This window comes from Xiphophorus couchianus, chromosome 7, assembly GCF_001444195.1.
Source record: "Xiphophorus couchianus chromosome 7, X_couchianus-1.0, whole genome shotgun sequence".
Classification (NCBI taxonomy): Eukaryota; Metazoa; Chordata; class Actinopteri; order Cyprinodontiformes; family Poeciliidae; genus Xiphophorus; species Xiphophorus couchianus.
The window spans coordinates 25,545,272-25,566,597 of NC_040234.1; the positions used below are offsets into that span (position 1 = coordinate 25,545,272).

At 38.7% G+C, this 21,326-nt stretch overlaps 3 protein-coding genes across 7 annotated transcripts; 1 reads left to right on the forward strand and 2 right to left on the reverse strand.

Moving 5' to 3' along the window:
- Positions 1–135: 135 nt before the first annotated feature.
- On the forward strand, positions 136–9,025 carry dus1l (dihydrouridine synthase 1-like (S. cerevisiae)). Of its 4 annotated transcripts, none has more exons than XM_028023296.1 (14): positions 136–154; positions 2,177–2,418; positions 4,178–4,286; positions 4,367–4,417; positions 4,591–4,703; positions 4,795–4,877; positions 4,960–5,063; positions 5,164–5,311; positions 5,468–5,564; positions 5,759–5,838; positions 5,988–6,157; positions 6,264–6,301; positions 6,822–6,897; positions 8,405–9,025. In XM_028023296.1, exons 2-14 carry the CDS (start codon positions 2,182–2,184, stop codon positions 8,563–8,565), a joined length of 1,467 nt encoding a protein of 488 aa, XP_027879097.1. In that variant the 5' UTR covers positions 136–154; positions 2,177–2,181; the 3' UTR covers positions 8,566–9,025. The 4 variants fall into 4 exon arrangements, with proteins under 4 accessions (XP_027879097.1, XP_027879095.1, XP_027879099.1 ...); XM_028023294.1 differs by lacking the exon at positions 136–154 and adding an exon at positions 994–1,116; XM_028023298.1 differs by lacking the exon at positions 136–154 and adding an exon at positions 994–1,116 and having other exon boundaries at positions 5,988–6,168; positions 8,405–8,559.
- A 2,905-nt stretch (positions 9,026–11,930) lies between these two features.
- Positions 11,931–15,330, reverse strand: LOC114147528 (tryptase-2-like). Of its 2 annotated transcripts, none has more exons than XM_028022000.1 (5): positions 15,172–15,330; positions 14,756–14,933; positions 13,746–14,020; positions 13,043–13,182; positions 11,931–12,835 (listed from the first exon to the last, which is right to left on the reverse strand). In XM_028022000.1, exons 1-5 carry the CDS (start codon positions 15,221–15,223, stop codon positions 12,659–12,661), a joined length of 822 nt encoding a protein of 273 aa, XP_027877801.1. In that variant the 5' UTR covers positions 15,224–15,330; the 3' UTR covers positions 11,931–12,658. The 2 variants fall into 2 exon arrangements, with proteins under 2 accessions (XP_027877801.1, XP_027877800.1); XM_028021999.1 differs by having other exon boundaries at positions 11,931–12,850.
- A 2,243-nt stretch (positions 15,331–17,573) lies between these two features.
- On the reverse strand, positions 17,574–20,915 carry LOC114148902 (tryptase-2-like). The gene is made up of 5 exons (XM_028024407.1): positions 20,758–20,915; positions 20,319–20,496; positions 19,105–19,379; positions 18,781–18,920; positions 17,574–17,917 (listed from the first exon to the last, which is right to left on the reverse strand). The coding sequence occupies exons 1-5, from the start codon at positions 20,807–20,809 to the stop codon at positions 17,729–17,731; spliced, it is 834 nt and encodes a 277-aa protein (XP_027880208.1). The 5' UTR covers positions 20,810–20,915; the 3' UTR covers positions 17,574–17,728.
- Positions 20,916–21,326: the final 411 nt, after the last annotated feature.

Genomic DNA, 21,326 nt, shown 5'->3' on the forward strand with positions numbered 1-21,326 from the left:
TCCATTACCCAGCATGCTTATCCTGGCAGGGTCACTGTGATACAATAAGAATATCGTGGTGGTTTGACTCTGACTCATCAGAACCACATCATCTACAAAAAGCAGATAGAAAACCCTGGGATTCCTGAACCAGAAACTCTCAGCCACAAACAAGGTTAGATGCTATTATGACTTCTTACTATTAAAACTATTAGTTGAAATTTTAGTATACAGTACAGAAATGGTAATATTCAGTAGAAGGAAACCCAAAAGACGTCCTTTTAAAAATATCATTTGGAGGATTTCTTTAATCAGTTTGTTTTTTGTAATCTGAGCACCATGAGGGAAAATCACACAGCAGCTGGGTGAGTAATGGATCTGTCAGTATCCATGGTGATGGCTTACTTTTCTTCTGATGAATAAGGATTGGTGCATTAAAAAACCCTGGTGGTTTTATTTTTAATGTCAAACAGCAATGTTCACCTGCAGGCTGCCTTCCCAAACGATAAATCAAATGTAACAAAAATTACTTTTTATATCTGTGCAGTATTGTTTATGGCAGGAATCATTTTCAGCTAACAGTTTTAGCTTATCAATGCAATCTTCTGTCAGTTACAACATGACATGTTTCAAACCGAGATTACTCCTGGATGGTGAAGGTGGTAAGGGATTACATGGAAATAAAACACAATCATAAACTGAACGTAAAAGCAAGTGTAACTTGGTTTCTAATGTTATGGAGCTGACTCTGAATTTCCATTTTTAGAGGATTTTTATTTGTTTTACATTTTTGTCCTTTCACTGTTATTACATTAATATTTCAATTTATTTTAAATGAGTTCGGAATTACGTTTTTATTTAGAAATAACCTGTGATTTTTGTGATTTTCTATCATTTATTTTAATACTTAATGCATACAAAATACACATTAAAATGTATTCTGCCCCAAGTCAAGTTTTTTTAACATCTGCTGTGACGTGTCACAACCAAACAGGGGCGTCGTTTGGAATATCTTATTTGCAACCAGAAGTAGCTGAAGCGGAGAAGAAGAAACGTTCCCTGCCGGTGTTATTTGGCTGTTGCACATGGCTGAAGGCGCCGCGTGAGGAGCTGTCTGCAAGCATCACAGTGAAGAAGGTGAAACATCAGCTTGAGCTTCCAGACACACCGAGGTCCCGCTTCTCGCTGGCCGCACAGCGGGCCAGGAGGCTGGTACACGGCCACGACAGCTTTCTGTTTGACCCGGGATAACTGAGCGCCAGTTAGCGCGGCTCTGCTAGCGACACCACAGCTAGCAAGTTTTAGGAATACTAAAGGCTAGAAGGTGAAAAGAAAACAGAAAAAAATAGTTTGAGGACAAAACGAAATTAATCAAACTCGCTGATGTCAAATAATTAAACATTTACTATATTTATGAAATTCTCCATGGTGCTGAATTGCAACAAAAGAACGTTTAGTTATTTAAATAGCTTCAGGAAGCGCTGAACATGATTAAATACTGACTATTTAATTTGACACTTCTTTTTAAACATGCTGTGTGCTGTCCTTATATAAAGGTTTAGACATTCATGTCAGATACGTGCAGGAAACACTTTTTAATGAGTAAATATAAAACACAGTAATAAAACACACCAGAGGGGTGAGAACATAACAGAGAGGTTTTCATGTTGACTTTTGGAAACATTCACAAATGAATTTCTAAACTCGTCAGTCTGTGTCTAGTCCAATTCTTACAGACTACATTTTGCTGCTGAGGTCTTTAAATTTGAATATTTATTCTTGATTTATGTTGGTATTTTGTTCTGCATATGTTGTAGGTTGAGGTTCAACAATCCTCATTTACCCATTCAATATTCTTTATCTGAGCTTTACTAACTCAAAACAAAGTCTATCATTGTGCATTCTGTTGATTGACGTTCTAGTTCATACACCAAAAACTGTGGGAATTCTTAGTTTTAACATATTTATGTATTTTCACTATCTGTCCTTTTGATCACGGTTCAGAGCCAAAATTAGGGAATATTTGGAAATTCAGATTTCTGATGAATTGATAATTGCATCTGTAGTTGCAGGGATTTCTTTCTGATTCTAGCTTTCTTATAGACATTTGTTAGATGGCTGTCGCAATCACCAAGAGAAAAGCCTTGCAGCAGTGTTTCTTAATATAACGCTGCTCTTTGCTGTCTGTGGACCCCAGCTGTGATGGCCAAGCTTCAGGGCTTTGAGTTCTGGAGGAAGACTCTGGGGGAGGCGCGCTTTGTGGTGGCGCCCATGGTGGACCAGAGCGAGCTGGCCTGGCGCTTGCTGAGCAGGAGACATGGTGCTCAGCTCTGCTACACTCCGATGCTGCACGCTCAGGTATTTGTCCGGGACGCCAACTACAGGAAGGAAAACCTTTACAACGAAGTCTGTGAGGAGGACAGACCTCTGATTACCCAGGTGAGAGTTCACACAAGGTATGAGATGATGACTAGAAACTAAAGCTGGGCAGGTGAGGAGACGAGGCAACTTCATTTATAAAGCACCTTTCAGTCAATGGCAACTCAAAGTTCTTATACATAGAAGATCAAATTAACATATATTAAGAAAACACACATCAACCAGATTAAAATTGAAAAGGTTTAAAAATAAAGTAAAAAAAAAAATGCTAAGAGTATAGGAAACCGCAATAAAAAAGGTTTTTAACATTATTTTTAAGGAGCTCAGGATGGGAGCACTGCTACAGTCAACAGGAAGCTTATTCCAGATTTTTGGTTCTTAAAACCTGAAAGGTTTCAGGTTCACCAAACCAAACAGTCAGCATGTTTGGCTCTGACTGTTGGTTTGGTGATGGGTTCTTTAAAACTGTGGAAACCACGTTCCTTACTTTTTCAGACCTATGAATAAATAAATTAGACTTATTATTGAAAGCTTTTGTAAATATTACATAAATATAGTTTGCCATTATTTAGTATCGCATATTAATTAAAATCTTTCTTTCACTGATCAAACAGGAAAACTTCCTTGTTTTCACTTTTATCACTACAGGAAATAAATGTTATATTAAAATTATAAAAACAGGAAACACTGAGCACATATATAAATAAATATACAATATATCTAACAAAAATGATGTTATTGATGTTGCCTTCCTTAAAGGGCGTATATTTTTTAAATTTATATTAAAATTTTTTTTTTTTTTTTTACTTATTTTTTGCTGGATGAGAGGAAGGAGTGCAGTGGTCAAAGCATAAAACCAAAAGGCATGACATATTAGATTTGTTTGTTTAAACAATCAAACATTTTATTCAGCAGAAACGTTAAGGATATCATGCATAGTTCTTATTTGATTTCACATGCATTAATTTACTAACTAAGCCATTTAAAGTCCAAAAATCATGTGGAGAGACACAGAACCAAACTGTTTCCTGCTGATGTTTCTCTTGCAATATTTTAGTTTTAACCATGTAGTTGATGATAAAGGCTTTGTGTCTGAGCTCTTCTACTGGACCGCTTTTTAGGTTTTTACTGAAAAAAGTACAACTGAGATTAAAATTATTTTATGTATTTCAGTTAAAAGTTCAGAATTTAAAATGTTGAAATAACTATGTTTCCTGATAATATTGTTCCACTACTCCACCTTCACCAAAATAATTAGACTATAGTGAGAAATCAACTTATAAATACACATTTATATTTGTTAGCTCATTATAAACTGATTAAAGTGGTCATTGCATCTGCTAGGTAACAGTTAATAACTTTTTTTTATAAGAAATTATTTTTAAAAATTTTCCTAAAAATGTCCCATCTATAGCTGGAAGTGTGTAAGAGAAGTACGGGTCACTCCCAGAAACTAAGACAACAAACTCCATCATGCTGTAATCGTCTCACACACCTGGAGAAAAACACACTGCAGCGGTTAGAAACTCTCTTAGACAGGAAGTAGTTCTGAACCAATCACATCCAGTCATCAAAAGGTGCACAATAATAAAAATTATGATGATATCAACATGTACAAAGACCAATCACTTTATCTTGTTCATATAAAAGCTATGAATTGTCAACACTGTAAATAAATCTTGAATAATAAATGTGAACAAATTTGTGTGTGACAATCTCCAGTGTTTGTGCAGAATGAGCCTCATACACATCACTTTGAAACACAATGCGTCTCATGTGGTGTTGGAGTGAAATTGTTGTCCTGTTATGTTTGTTGCAGTTTTGTGCCAACGACCCAGAGGTGTTCCTCCAGGCTGCTGCCCTGGCCCAGGACTACTGCGACGCCATCGATCTGAATCTGGGCTGCCCACAGATGATAGCTAAGAGAGGTACATGAACGTAGAATAACTATCTAGAGTAGAGCTAATACAAAAGACCCAAACTAATGTTACATTGTTATTATTTTAAGGACACTATGGAGTTTTTCTGCAAGATGAATGGGAGCTGTTGGAGAGGATGGGTGAGTTTTTACTCATTTTGTCATATTTTGTGTGTAGCTTTTTAAACGAATAGCATTTTCTATGTTTCTAACATTAACATGCAGCTTTAGTTGTATAATTAAACCAGTGTCTAAATCCTCTTTATTTAAATAGCAGCAGTTATAAGGATCTACCTTTCTCCTTACTTTGACAGTCAGCTTAGCCAATGAAAAGCTCTCGGTGCCGGTCACCTGTAAAATCCGAGTCTTCAAGGAGATCGAGAAAACGGTGCGCTACGCTCAGATGCTGGAAAAAGCTGGATGTCAGGTAGGATCTGTTTCCACCACCTGTTGAACCTTGATTTAAAAAAATGCTTTAAAACTGTGGTAAAGTCTGAGATGTTTGGTAAATGTCCCAGTTACTGACAGTACATGGCAGAACCAAAGATCAGAAGGGAGCCATGACGGGGATCGCTAGTTGGGAGCACATTAAGGCAATCAGGTGAGCTGCTGTCCTTTTTCTCTGGTGTTTCTATAAAAATGTTATAAGAAGAAATATTTCTGACTTGGATTTTCTTCTGCAGAAAAGCAGTAAATATTCCAGTGTTTGCAAATGGGAATATCCATCATCTGAGTGATGTGGAGCGTTGCATTCAGGAGACAGGAGTGCAGGGGGTCATGAGTGCAGGTTAGTTCTCCTTCAACTCTTTGTCCTATGAGGTTCAGTTATAGAGTGCTCTGTGTCTGAACTATTGCATACCTTTCATCTGCCTTTGTGTTATCTGTAGAGGGGAACCTCCATAACCCGGCCCTGTTTGAGGGCCGCAGCCCCCCAGTGTGGGAAATGGCAGAAGAATATCTGGAGGTGGTGAAGCAGTACCCTCCTTGCTCGCTGTCCTACATACGGGCTCACCTCTTCAAGCTGTGGCATCACACGTAGGGCTTCATTCATTCTCACTGGACGGATGAAGTCTTTACATGCTTTCCCCTCCCTAACGGAAACTTAAAGTCTTACTGATTAGGTTGAGCTGTTGAAACTGTAATCACATGGAACTAAATTGTGTGTGTGTGTGCATATGTGTGTGTGTTTAGGCTGCAGATCCACCAGGACCTCAGGGAGGATCTGGCCAAGGTGAAGACCCTGGAAGGGTTAGCACATGTTAGCGCACAGCTGAAGCAGCGCTGCCAGGTACAGCATCTTAGGGGAGGAGGCCAAAAAGTTGACCTTTGACCTTTGTTATCAGTATATTACTTAAAAATGTTCTCAAAACAACAATATTATCATTTATCGCAGTAATTGGAAAGTTGTATCGTGACAGACCCATTTGTTTATTTGAAATGATTCAGGTTCTTAGTTCTTTGGTTCTCGTCGTCTCAATGTAGGAGGAGATTTCTGGTGGGGATGAGAAAGACGGGGGTCTGCCGCTGCCTCACTGGATCTGCCAACCATACGTCAGACCACCGTGAGTCACGTCCTCTGTTTCTACTGCTGCAAGCATGCGGCCCGGATGACTGCAGATGTATAGTCAGTAAAGTACCCAAACAACAAAAGGATTTATCACAGGCATGTTTCTTTCCCACTGTTCTGCTGGAAATGATCAACATCCACCAGGCCCAAGCCGGCGGTGACCAACGGCAGCTGCCAGGAGGCCGAGGTGAGGAGCACCGTGTGTCAAAAAAGAGCTCTGGAGGACTCAGACAGAACGGCTGAAGGCCTGTCCAAAAACAAACTGAAGAAAAGATCCCGCAACCCCAACAAAAACTTCTGTCCTGAGCTGAAACGTGAGTCTACCGTGAGTCTACCTTTAACCTCAGTTAAAGATTTGCCTTTAAATCACAACCAACAGAACAAGAAATCTGAAACAGTTTTCCTTTTCCCCACTTGTAGCCAAATACCTCAAATGTGAACAATGTGGCAACCCAAAGGTAAGCTGAAGGCCTGTCTGCGGCCCGCTGGACGTTAACAGAACCTTTAAGTTAAAAGTTGTACGCCTAAATCTTACTTTATCAATTAAATCCGAAGAGTTTTTATCTCTATGCTGCTAATTTACGTCACAGTGAAAATATGTTCAATATGATTTAATTTTAAGAAGTAAGAAACAGCTATTGGGTAATATTTGAACATTTTAATAACTTTTTCAGTAAATTCCACCACAAGCAGTTTTTTGAGGACATTACTGATCTTGATGTGTCCCAAAAAGGAAATGAGTTTGACAGCCTTAGTGTTGATGTTTTATATCTGATGCACACATCCGTTTTCACAAACATAAATCAAAAGCTCCCTGTTTCCCCAAAGTCACATAAAATGACTGTTTGCATAAAGAATGTCATTTTTTGTAAAGTTTTGTTTGTTTGTTTGTTTTTTGTTTTGGTTTTTTTAATTCTCTCCTTCCATTAACAAAGATTTCAGGAAGCTTAGTCATTCCTGTCATGTTTTGCACTGCAGGGGAATAAATGTGTGTTCAGCCTGTGTCGAGGCTGCTGTAAGAAGAAGGCTTTCAAAGAGGTGGCAGATTGTCCAAGTGAGTACAATGAAAACTGAATGTTCTGTTGCTAATGTATCACTGGGTTTCTAAAATCTCAGTCTAGAACAACTTGATTTCATCGAATCTTCTCACACAATTCATCCTTCCGATCATTCCCATGTTGGACCTTAAAACACCATTATTCCAACATATTTGTTTGCGAAAAAAATGACAAAGCAACTAAACATAATAAATGTTGAAGCTAAAATAAAGTGCTGTAATGCATTCAGTGGATCACCCGTGTAAACGGACAAGTGTTTGGCCACTTGTCCGTATGTTCTCTGTTTTAACTGCACATTCATTTATATTGACGCATTTAGAAAAATGTAAGAAATGTAAGGTTATTCTGTTGTTATTTTTTCTTGAACATGTTTTTCTGTACTTGCCTTTAGAAATCAGTTTTCATCATCATATTTCCTTAAGTTTGTCTTTCAGAAAAACAAACTTAAATGCTGACCTTTTCAGTTTTAAAGTTCTGATCATCACTGAAACGTAATTTAGAAAATCTAAACTATCCGTCTAGAGCAGACCTTTTGTTTCCTTTATCATCTTGGGTCAAATTCAGGCATCTGTTTATACGACTCCTTCAAGAATTTGAAAGTCATTTCTTAACATTGAGCAAGAGAAAAGAAATAGTCTATAATAAATTATAAATAAGCTTTAAGTCAAGAAACACATGAATGAAATGTGTAGAAAATAGTTTAATGAGCCTCACAGCTTCATGGCTTCAGACTGACACAATAACAGACGTGGCCGATAGAAACGGATTATTAAATGTTTGCTCTCCAAATAAAGTTTTACGTTCCCAGGCAACCAAGTTCACACAATCCAGTATGGCTGCCATGCTTTACTACATACAGTACTGCTGAATCTGTCAGCAAACACTTTGTGCTGGAATGCATTAAATAGAGAGAAATCCATTATCATCCTATGTTTTAGTTCTGACTGGGATCGCCAAGGTAACCACTAGGTTCAGCCAGAGCCAGAACTCAGTGGGTTTGGTTTTTTGTTCTGTTCTGTCTGCCTGTGGTAAATATTATGTAAAATCAACCTTGTTCAGCAACCTTATTATGTCATTCCCTCATCAAAAACATACCTGGAGTGCTGCCTTGATTCTTTAATTCATAAAGAATCCTTGAATCTCTCAGCTCCTCCAGACTAGTGGCAGCAGCAAATGGAAAACACCTGGTGGAGCTGCACATCTGCTGAGCTTATCATATGAACTACTTCCTGTGAAATATTGGTAAAAGCATTGTTAAAGGCTTAATGGAAGAACATTGTTGCAATAACTTCCTGAAAGCAGAGTGTCAGAGCAGGAGCTTCTTAAAGAGACAGAAACCCAATTTTGAGACGTTAAGTTCCAAAGTCAAATTTCTTTTAGGCTATGTTTGATGTATACAGTATTTCATAACTGAAGTTACTTGATAGTGCCATAAAATGGCTCTATGTCACTGTAAGACACACAACACTGTCCCTTTAAGGATCCCTGCTGTCTGATTTCCAGGTCATGGGCTGAGGTTCAAGACCAAAGCAGACAAACAGAAAGCCGAGGAAGACCAGCAGAAGGAGTGTGAGCGGACAGAGGCCTCAGTGACGGAGCCGGACAGAAACAAGCAGACCGCTGAGGCGGCAGCAGCTTCCTGCAGGGAGCAGACTGAGGCCTAGCTGCTGCCTCCGGAGGGATCCTGCAGGGTTCTGGGGCAGGATGGTTTTATTTTGGCCCGTGAAACATTTTCAGGTTCATAACATCACATTCCAACCTTGTTGGTTTGATCTGAAACGTTGAACCTTTTCATTTGGGGGAAAATATGGACAATAAAATCTCCTGTGATGAACTGCTGGGCTTTGGGCTTACCACAAACTTTTTCTATGGAATTAAAGATGGTTGGCTCATAAAAACGCTTTCCCATCTGAATCATGAGTGTGTTTATGAAAGGAGAATGTATTTAACTGACAAATTTTACTTAGTCACTAAAATGATATAAACTGTTTCATATTCCATATTTTGATATAACAGAGCATTTGGCTGCATCTCAGCCCTCATTCATGTCGACTTTCATGACTACGACTGTTTAGAACCAAAGTCCTGATTATATCAATGCTAATAAAACTAAACTGGACTCTGTGTGCTGTGACGAGGTGGTGCTGTTATGAACACAGCCGTTTACACAACCTGCTTTTGGTTTCATGTAGTTGTTAGAGGGTGGTTGGTTTCTAGTTGACTGATTGTCTTTGTGCTTTCTCATGAGAATTGATTCTACCTGTTCAGAAGCTCACCTGAGGATCTAATGGAGGAAGTGAAGAACAGAAAGCAGATCTCTATCTGCAGCTACACTGGGGAGAATATATCTGTCATGCTTATTATCCAAGCTTTATTGTAACAGCAGCTTCATTTAATATTACAATCATTGTAAATTGAAAAAAAAAGGAGTCGTCCCTTTTTCCCGATCCTAATTCCAGCCTTGTGCAGGTTTACTGTCTCAGTCCACAGTCCTGCTGTCTGGGCTTCACCTCCTACATCGTTTGCTTTGTCTGCCTCTGTTCTGTTTCTTTCCCTTGTCTTTTCTGTTTTACTAGAGAGAAAAAACAACTAGTGCCACAACATCTTAAAGGAGCAGTATCATGTAAAATTTACTCTTGAGCTTTATGTCATGTTATGTTATCCTCATCAAAAACATGCCTGGAGTGTTGCCTTGATTCTTTCATGTATGTTTGAGAAATCCTTTTATCTCCATGGCAACCATTCAGATATGTGAAACACCTGGGTGGACCCGCCTTCAAGACGCAGCTCCTCCTCAGAGCTGCGGTTTCCAAACTTCCACCTCACAGAGCAGCCCTTCTCCACGACTCCTTCACTCAGCTCCTTCAGACTAGCCAGCAGCAATTAGCAAACATCTGGTGGAGCTGCTCATCTGCGGAGCTCATTATAGGAGCTACTTCTCAGTAAAACGCTAGTAAAGGGTTCATAGAGGAGCCATGTTGTGATGATTTCCTGAAGACAGAGTTTCAGAAAGAGCAGGAGTTTTTAAAGAGACAGAGGCCCAATTTCTAGGCGTTAAATCAGGAAGTAAAATTTCTTTTAAATTATATGATTTGAAAGATTTTTTTTATAATAAGGCAACATAGTTTAAAAAATGAATCTGTGACTGGAACATATACAATATTGCCCGTTTTAAAAGAAGTGCTTATAAGTTCTTTGTAAGAAAAACGTCAATGGTTTCTTTGAACAGTGGATTTTACTAAGTACCCACTGTAAAATAAATACCTTTGTTTTTATTAAGCTGTAAAGAGGATTCCTGACATGGTTCATGTAGTTTGAGTTGATCTTATCTCACCTAATATTTCTACTTCTTCAATATTACCACTGTGGACCTAGTGCATCTGTTCCATGGTGGCCAGGTGGGTGGAACAGAATCAACATTGTAGCCACAGAAACTTTCTGAAGAAAACAAGACTGAATTTTCTGAGAAAAAATATTTCAAGCAGATTCTGACCACATCCAGCCGAGTGATCAGTGATCAGAAAGCCTCCATTTCCTGACCGGAGCAAACCGCTAAAGATTTTCAGCAAAACTGCATTGTGCATGTACGATGCATGGATTTTACAAATTTTAAAAAGTAAACTTTTGAAATATATTGATCATGTTTTTCTACACATGAGACAGCTTAAATGCAGTGTAATTTAAGGCCACAGTTGTAGCCACTTTGTTAGCAGGAGATGCACCACTAATCTTCAAGAGATCTTAGAGTAAAGAGACAGAACTTCCTGTGCAAAGCAGCAAGAAAAACAAATCTGTTATACAATCTGTAGTGTCTTAGCATATAATCCTATTTTTGACCATAAGCAAATGTCTGTTGTTTTAATATATTAGCATATTTTTTCACTTGTATTTTATCCAGTGTGTTTATGTTATTTATTTTTAATATTCAACAGAGTTATAGAAGAAATATTCAGCGCCATCTCAGACTCTCCTAAATAACTCATGGATTTCTAGATTTCAGCTGCAGCATCTTTGGTTGCCATTTTTCCATTTTACATGTATGCAAACATTATAAATCATCAGGATTTATAATCCTGATAATAAGGATCGTTAAAGTTGAAAGATTCTAAATAATGATGCTCCACCTACTGATTCTTGTCACCATGGCGACACTTGACTAGCTGGAAGGTGAGTGCCGATGGAGGAGAAAAACTGCTTCTCTCAGCTCACACACTGTCCACAAGGTGTGTTGGGATTTATTTATGTGTGTGTTCAGTTTATTCTGACGACTTACCAATTTGAACTGATAACTTACTGCTTACGTGACGTGGCCTGGGTAGTTAAATTTTACATATTATGTTCCCTTTTCTCTTTTTTTTAACCATTTTTATTGATTCGCCTGTTGTTGCTGTACCTAAACAAATTCCCACACAGGATTAATAAAGTGTCCAGTATAAATGGTAACTAACACAGGAATAATACCTCTGTACACAAACCATGTGAATTTGTGAGGTTTTCTAATTATTGTAACATTGCTGTAATATACTGAGAACAGACTTTCTCTACTTCTGGCAAGTCAACAATGATGTAAAGTCAGACCACTAGATAATGGTGCAAAAGTTTATGATATAATATTCATTCACAACTGATGTATCATCATGATAATCATCATGCCATTGCTAATAGCAATACAGTTCATGCAGTACAATTTGTATTTCAAAAATATAAAGTTTATAGTTGCAGGTGCTACATGTAACATTCATTTTAGACCCACTCTTACATGTGTCTTGTAAAGTGAACATTGCTGATGCAATTTACATCATTTCATGTTTTGTTTTTTGTCTTATTCCTTTTTTGGTAATACGCAGATAAAGCTAAGAAGAAATGAATGTTTTTTGATTCTCATTGTTTGTTTTTTTCCCTTCTTTCAGAAAGTGAAACGCATTATGTAATTCATGGAGTGAATTATTTACTTCTTTATTTCTTGTAATTTTAATGAAATAAATTCAATGTTTCAGAACATTTTAATCTGACAAAAAGTACATTTCAAGGGGGAAGCATTCTTAATGTATTGATGTCATCCAAGCATATTCATAGAAAGTTGAGTGGAAGGAAAAGGTGTGTAGGAAAAAAAGTACTGGAAGCAGGGTTTATCAGGGCCTTGAGAGGATTTTATGTTATAAGTTACAACATTTAATTTCCCTCTGAGATTAATAACGTCTTTTAGGATTGTCAGCAAAATCCGTTCCAGACTTTGGTGGAACTTCAGAAGGAGGCTGGAGTCAACACATCAAGAGCTACAATACACAGACAAACCCAACTCATTCCCAAAACAGAGATGCCACTTGTACTTTCTGACAAAAAAATTTTAGTATTATTTTTCATGATATTCTTATTTTGTTGGATGTACCTGGATGCTTTTTGACGTACTTTACCTTGTTGCCCAGAACTCTGACCCAATATGTGTGGGGTTTTAAATGGGCTTTAGAAATACATCAACATTTACAATTCTGTCAAGCCTGTTGTTATTCTGTTGCTGCCTCACCTTTTTCTACCACACTTTTTCTAAATAGTTTTTTAAAAAGTCTTTGTGGACGATCTCTCTCTCTCTCTTTTTTTTTTTTAGCCTTATGGTGTCAGTGACTTTTTGCAGGACCACTGTCATATCAGTAGCCTTGCATTACAGTAATTCCACTTTTTGAATAGAAATACTAAAACTATATCTTGTATTTTTTATATATATAATATATCAGATATTTTTACTTGCTTCTTGGAATATTAGCCAAACATAATGTATGTCATGATGAAGTCCATATAACTGAAGACTTGAGTGTAGATTCCAAAGCGGTCTGGGGTATGACAATCATCCGGACTGTGAAAGCTCATGATTCCCACCTGCACAAAGCCGCTGGCTGTTCGGCACATGAGCGGGCCGCCATGGTCTCCTGGTGGATGCTGAAAGTTGACACACTGTGATAATGTTAGTTTGTTTGTGTGCTTCTGAGTCGCACAATGGCTGAAACTTGAAAGTAATGCAGGGGAGGGGGCGGGGGGGGGGGAGGGGGGCTTACATGTTTTTAGCAGATGGTTTTATGTTTTCACAATAAACCAGATTAAACTGATGTTCTGCATGTTAGCTTTTATAGAAATGTTGAAACTCACGTTGCAGCAATATTTTCCTCCAGCAGGACTGCCTGCACACAGCATGTTGTCACTCAGGTCTGGAAACGTAGCTTCACATCTAGTCTGACCCACAATTCGAACCTCCATCTCCTGTAGAGTGTTTGATTTCTCACCCCAGACTACATGGGCAGAGAGAGAGGTCCAGGTGAGGATACAGATTATTACTATACAATTATTATGCACCTATACAGTATAATGTGTGAGTGACAGGGGTGGGCATTTATCGCATTGCTTATCATTTATCACAATAAATTTCATGGACTTATTAAGATTTATCTAAGAATTCCAATTTATTGTCATGTTTAAAATCCTCTTAAACTGTCCATGTTGTCAGGATTGTTAGTTTTACTAGTTTCTCCACTGTTTGCGCAACTAAAGTATCAATAAATATGAATTCATTCGAAAATATCATTAAATGAAGTTACTTTCTGCAGTCTAGTGATATAAATAACAATTCGTTTTGTGGCTGCTGTCCTGTAGAAACGTATTACAAAAGGTTTGATTTTCAGGAGCCACGCCGTGACAGCCATAAGGCTGCCTGAAAGAGAATAAACAGATCTTATTGTCACTTTTATTACCATCACAATGCTACCACAATATATTGTGGTAACACATTAAGTTCACCCTTAGTCTGTGTATGTGTGTATAGATTTATGCAGTATGAGTGTGAAAAACGTTCTACCGTTGATTTTTTCCCACCAGCCTGCGATCCAACACTCAGAGGAAGAATCGAAGATGTCATCGTCTTTGGGTAAGTTCACTGGAGCAACGTTCTTAGAGAACTCTAAAGGCTCTTTTAACTTTATCAGCGCAATGTCATTGATGAAGCCATTGCCAGTAACCCTGAACTCAGGATTACGAACAACGAGGTTTACTTCCATGTAACGTTCAGATGGCTTGTCCAGCTCATATGTGCCGATCCACACTCCTGTTCGATCCCACCTGGACCTCAGTTCACTGAAACACACAAGAACAGACAAAAGAGATCAGTTTACCTGTAACTTCAACCCTCAAACACTTTATGACACTATTCAAAGAATCCGTTCACTCTCCTTTACTGCCTTTATCTGGCTTGACAAAACGAGACAATCAGATCTCCCTCGTTTATAGATGTTATGTTTAATATTTGTACAATAAGTTCCTACTGTCATGAACTGTTGTGGTGGAAGCGGTGAGGAAGACGCAGATGACCCAGGTGAGATGATTGATGGAAGTTTAATGATGAAAATATACTTAAATAAGTCCAAAAGTCCACAAAACCTGGCAGCACAGTAGAGCGGAAGGCTAGGGCTCAGCACTGGTAGCAACAGGCTACACGCATAGACCAGACACATTGACAAGGACCCGACGAGGAACAAGGAACACAGGTGGAGTTAAATACACAGAGGGTAATCAAGGAAACGAGAGACACCAGGGAACAATCAAGGGGAGGACAGGACAGCACGGAGACTCAGAGACACAGAAAACTCTAAATAAATACACAGAAAAACACAGATCCTGACACCTACTTTCATAGTATTTGAAAGTATCAGTTTTCTACCCAATCAACTACATTAAGAGACTGGAATGTATTTTTGTCAAAGCCTCTGACTAACTCTGTATAAAGCAAATTAATAGTTCAGACATTTACACTAGAGGTGTATAATTGTGGACGATTATTAGAAAATACTCAATAATTCCATCCAGACTTACTCATCCCAGCAGCGCCCAGCAGTCATGATCCACTTCTGATTGAGAATTGAACCACTGCAGTGCCACTTTCTCTCCCCACTGTCTGTCTTGATGTCAAGGTAGACCAAACCAGGCCACCTGCCTTTTGGGGCGTCCCCCCCACCAATGATGGAGCTCCTCACTCCAGCTCCCATCAAAGCTAAAAGAAATAAATAAAGTAGAAATACACAGTAGGGTTTACCTTCATGCTTATTGTGAGGCTAAAATATCTAGTTTATCATTTTGGTGTAAATATTGTGGATTCCATATTAATTCACAGACAGTATGCACTCAAATGATAATAAAGTTATCTACAGAATACAAGAGGCATGGACAGTCAGCATATCTCTTCTTGTTATCACTCATTTTGTTCTATGTAAAATGATCTTGTTTCTCACCTGCAGAGCACTGGAGCAGAACCAGCAGAGCGAGCAGTTTACCCACAGCCATGGCAGAGATGCAGCTCTGTGGAGCCGAGAGGCTGCTGGAGTTTTATACACACAGCCGACGATGAGAGACTCTTATCAGATCCATCACCCAGCCCCTTCAGGCATGGGCAGAGCGGCATGTTGCGTGTTTTTAAAGTGGACCCACATGTAGAGCGGTTGGCAGATTTTAAAATATTTAATTAAAAAAAATAAATAAAAAAAGATGAAATGCAAACATACAAAAATACAAAAAAAATTAAAGCTGCGAGCAGCCTCGTGCGGCCCTCGCAGCCAAGCGCCGCTGCGGCCTATTGGCCACTGCGGGGGTTTCAGCCACTGCAGAAACTCTCGCACCGTTTCCAGAGCCTCAGCCTGCTCACCACTGCAGAAGCTATCGACCCTTCACAGTAAAATATGACACTTCCTGTTGTCAGGGGGTGTGACCTAGGTGATATCATCATTTGACCATAGGATATTTTAGGACACTCAATGATGATCAATAACTGAAAGTTTGTTGTCTCTGGGTGTTTCTGTGCAGGATATATAACAGTTTCATGTTTCATGGGGAGTAGGTGAACTTTGACCCCTGGTAATCCCCCTTCAGCATGCTCAAACACTCACCGTTTTGATAACTTTGAATCAGACACGCCTTATGATCGGACTGACTGAATTTGAAGCCGATCAATCGAAATCCCTAAGAGGAGTTTGATCAAATACGAAGGCTGTAAACGTCAAAATCGGGGTCAAAATCGGACCTTCAATCCAAAATGGCCGACGTCCTGTGATACTTGCCTTATAACATTAAATGTACATTCTGAGCGTCTTGGTGAGCTCTACAAGTGTACCAAATTTCATGTCTCTACGATGAAGTACGTTCATAACATTGTGTCTTCTGAAAATTGCTAGGTGGCGCCGTTGAGCCATTTTTTTGCGATTTTTGCGACGACCTTAAAATTCAAAATTTTTAAACCGCCTAGACGCGTCCACCAAGTTTGGTGAGTTTTTGAATATGATAAAGCCCCCAAAAAGGCGCAGAATCGTAATAATAAGAAACAGTACAGATACAATAGGCCTTTGCAGCGCTTTGCTGTTTGGGCCTAATAAATAAAAAATCCAAAGTTGAACAGAAATAAACTATTACAAAAGTCAGGCCGGTTACATGAGGAGAACTGTAGGAGGCCAGGGAAATGATGGGGGAAAAAAGAATACAAGACGTTGACTGCTGGACAAAAGGCCAGAGGTCAATTATTTTTAATTGTAAATTGTAAATTAAAAATAATACATGTTTAAAATTTTTCTAAATAGTTTAAATGTTTCTATTTGTACACAACATAGTCCTTGTGAACATAGGAGTGTGAGTGTGACTTTGTATTTGATACACTGTAGGGGCCATTTTCCAAACAAATCTTACTTTATGGGGTCCGACTGCCCAAAGATTGCTATGTGTTTAATTATGTTCTAATTTAACACATTAAATCAGAACTGAGTTTAATGTGTTAAATGTTAAGGTTAGCCCAAGACGAGGCCGTCCACCTGAACTTCAGCTGAACAAGCAGAGCTCTGATCAGAGATGCAGCCAAGAGGCTCAAGGTTACTCTGGACCAGATGATCCACAGCTCAGAGGGGGAACCTGCTCAGAACCTGTCCACAGGACAACTGTTAGTCATCGCTGCACAAATGTGCTCTATATGGAAGAGTTGCTAGGAGAAAGCCATTGTTGGGGGAAAAAAAAACATAAGAAATCCTGTTTGCAGTTTGCTAGAAGCCAAGTTGGACACAGCAAACATGTGGGAGAAGGAGGTCTGGTCAGATCAGAGCAAAATTTAACTTTTTGTTCAGAATGCAAAACATTCTGCAATATGACAAAATATGCAAAAGTTCAAGAGGTGTGAATACTTCTGCAAGCCACTGTACTTTGTTTTTGCTGGTATAAAAGTCTTCTGATAATTTACCAAAGACTCTCTTTACATTTGTCTACGTTCTAGAAAAGTGTAGAATTTCTAAGAAAGTTGAACTAATCAGAGAGAGTAAGTTATAGGCGGTCAGGTAAGGGAGAGCTCAAATATTACTGGCATATGGTCAGAGAAGTGGACAGCACAGGAATCTCCAGTTGCTGACTGTGTTACAACTAATGTGAAAAGGCCTCTGACTGAGGACATGGTTGCATAACAGTTGAAATAAATCTAACCCAACCTCAAGGGTCTATTGTAATGAATAAAATGATAGTTATTCAAGCACTAAGTTGCATAATTGCAAAATTGTTAGTTTAGAGAAGTCTTTATTTTTCATTTTTAAGCTGGTTAATGTTTTATTTTTTCATTGAGCTACAGACAATTTTAGTTTATGAAATAAACACAAACAGACACCAGGAGTGATGCTTCAAAGCTTTAATGCAATGTGGTTAAATGTTTGACAGTGAGAGAGAGAGAGAGAGCAGTAAGGGTTGAGTGGATAAGGAGACAAGCTGAGAAAGGCAGCAACTCTGCTGGTTAGGGAAGCCTCCCACTTCCTCTGGCTTCTGGGAACATTAGTCAGAGGCTAATTCTTCATCAAGTTGCTTCATGCGATCTTTGATGTAACCCATAAAACTGGAGACTCGTGTGTAGATGCTAGGAAAGCCGGCAACCTCACAACCATTAGGACTCCCATAACTCATGATTCCCACCTGCACAAAGCCTCTGGCTGTGCGGCACATGAGCGGGTCGCCGTAGTCACCCTGAGGAGAAGCAGATTTAACTTAAAGTTAGGTTTTATTCCCTGAGCCTGCTTACACAATCAAATTGCACAATGCTCTGGAACTATGTGGTAATTAAATTGTAGTTGTTGTACATAAGCACACATGTTGAGAGGGAGCTGAGACAAAATGGATTGTTTTATTTTTATGTTAGGGACAAGTCCGAGTTCCTGGATGAACCCGATGCATTGAAATCAAGGAATGAAAAGCTGAGCGAGTCTGACTGGGTACAAGTAACAAGAAAGCATGAACAGATTTCTGGCAGGACAATGTTTTAATTCAGCTATACCCTGAAAACTCACCACAACAGGTGTTTTTTTTTTGGTAATTAATTGTTCAAATGTAATATAAGTGATACTAATAAAGACAAATTTGAATAGTTTCTGCCTTTTTTCTTACAAAGCGTTAGAAAATCAAATGAAGTATGAGATTAAATTAGGACTGCTGGTGTCATGATGAAGGCTTGTTGGGGCTTTTAGGGATTTCTTCCATATCATATTTTGGCCATGCATTTGTTTATCTTTATATTCTGCTTACATCTCGCTTTTTTTACTTTATTCTTGCATTTAGTTCTTAATTTATTCTTACTTTAGATTATGTTAAGCATTCATCTTTTGGTTGTTTATTTATATTTATTTCCTTTTCACCTGACTGTATTCATGCAATTTTGTGTGACGGCGTGTGTGTGTGTGTGTGTGTGTGTCTGTCTGTGTGTGTGTGCGTGTGTGCCTTGGCATGATTTGTTCTAACTTCATGTGAGTTAAAGTTTTTGCTCTGATACACAAACGTCTCCACAGATATTAAAATAGAACATCATCTCAGTTCACATATATGTTGAAACTTACGTCACAGGGGTTCTTTTTCCCTTTAGGGTCGCCTGCACACAACATCGCATCAGTCATGGTCGGATATTTGGCTTTACAATCTTTCCGAGGCAAGATGGAAATCTGCACCTCCTGAAGAGGTTTTGTTCCTGGTAGAGGAACTGGATGGAAACACACAGAGAGTCATGCAGCCTTCATGTCAAGGATGAGTGTTTGTTCAAGTAGATTTTAATGTCGAAACACAGCTCATTATAGGAAGGTTCAAAAAGCATTTCTGATGGCAAATGTTTTGAAAACATTGCTTATGTAGGTTTTACACTATAGACAATTGGAAAATAAAATCACCTTTGCCAATATCACCCCAGCCTGCGATCCAACACTCAGAGGAAGAATCGAAGATGTCATCATCATTGGGTAAGTCCACTGGAGCAACGTTCTTAGAGAACTCCAAAGGGTATTTTAACCTTAACAGCGCGATGTCATTGACGAAGCCATTGCCAGCAGCCCTGAACTCAGGTAGACGATCAACAAGGTCTACATTCATGTAACGTTCAGATGGCATGCCCAGCTCATATGTGCCGATCCACACTCCTGTTCGATCCCACCTGGTCCTCAGTTCACTGAAACACACAAGAACAGACAAAAGAGATCAGATTACTACCTCTTTTTTTACTTTTTAACTCTCAAACACTTTATGACACTATTCATCTGAAGAATCCGTTCACTCTCCTTTACTGCCTTTTTCTGTCTTGACAAAACTAGACGATCAGATCTCTCTTACTTTAGCTGCCAGGACATTGAGAAAAATCAAATCTACACATTTTGAGTTACATAACTCAGGTTACATAAAACAACAAAGCAGATGATGTTGCTGTTTGTGCATACACCATGACTACAACCAGTTGTAAGGTAAAAATGTTTCACTTAATTACGTCAATAAATTAAAATACATTTAACGTATCTCCGTGATAGCGAATGTAGAAATAACACCAACTGAACGACCTGTCTGCTGTTTATATGTTATTAATATCATTTTAACCCTCGCGCAGTCTTAGCGCGGGAGGGTTAGAAGTGACGGTCAGAAAGCGGGAAGCGGGGTCAGGTGTGTCCCTTCAAACCGTCAGTACCCGAAACCACACACAAAAAAATATCTAGTAAAGGCACAAAGCCAGACCCTCAAAACCTTGTGGGGTTCCCTGTCTCTTAAAACCATGGGTGAGTTTAATTACATTTTAAATATTCATTTAAGAATATTATGAATCATTCTTAATAGTCTTGTCCTGTCAGTATTTCATTTCATTTTATTTATTTAAATTAGGACAACACATATTAATGAATATGTCAACAATAAGCATCGATGTAAATATGCCAGAGTTAGCACAACTGCTAATTTTCTTAGTATCAGTTTTCTACCCATTCTAATCAACTATGTTAACTGATTGAAATGTATTTTGTCAAAGGCTCTGATTAACTCCACATAACAGTTCAGACATTTACACTAGAGGTGTATAATTGTAGAAGATTATTAGAAAATACTCCATAATTCCATCCAGACTTACTCATCCCAGCAGCGCCCAGCAGTCATGATCCACTTCTGATTGAGAATTGAACCACTGCAGTGCCACTTTCTCTCCCCACTGTCTGTCTTGATGTCAAGGTAGACCAAACCAGGCCACCTGCCTTTTGGGGCGTCCCCCCCACCAATGATGGAGCTCCTCACTCCAGCTCCCATCAAAGCTAAAAGAAATAAATAAAGTAGAAATACACAGTAGTGTCACCTCAGAATAGGGAATTCAACATTTTGGTGTAGACAAAAAGTCAGTGTGCACCTAAAGACACAACACAAGAAACAACAGTAAGGTGGCCAACAACATCCTGAGATACAGACTAAATAATGAAAAGATATTTATAATATCAACCTCACAAATAATCAGTTTGTGAGGTTGTCAACATGTTGGCACTGAAGGAACCCTTACAATGAATGATCTTGTTTCTCACCTGCAGAGCACTGGAGCAGAACCAGCAGAGCGAGCAGTTTACCCACAGCCATGGCAGAGATGCAGCTCTGTGGAGCCGAGAGGCTGCTGGAGTTTTATACACACAGCCGACGATGAGAGACTCTTATCAGATCCATCACCCAGCCCCTCCAGGCATGGACCTCCTTACTTTGTGTGGACAAAAATCTGAAGTAATTCGGAAAAACAATATTTTATTTATATTTCTTTGAATTGAATACTGGAGCTTTTTTTATTTTTTGCATAAATGTTTACTATGTTTACCTTGCACTGTAACACAAAACTACTCATATCCTTTGATTTTTTTTTCACATTTTGTCATAGCGTTATCAGATATTTCAGTGGACTTAACTGAGTCTTGTTGCACATAATTTTTTTAGGGGTATAAGAATAAAATGGAGTGATAAAAGAGACACGCCACCTTTCTCTGATTTATATTTGTTAAATGTTTTGTATACCCTTTATTGTTTCTTTCCACAATCATGTTCAACTTTATGTTGTTTTGCTTTTTTTAATAAATTCCCTGTAAAGTACATTGAAGTTTGTGGCTGT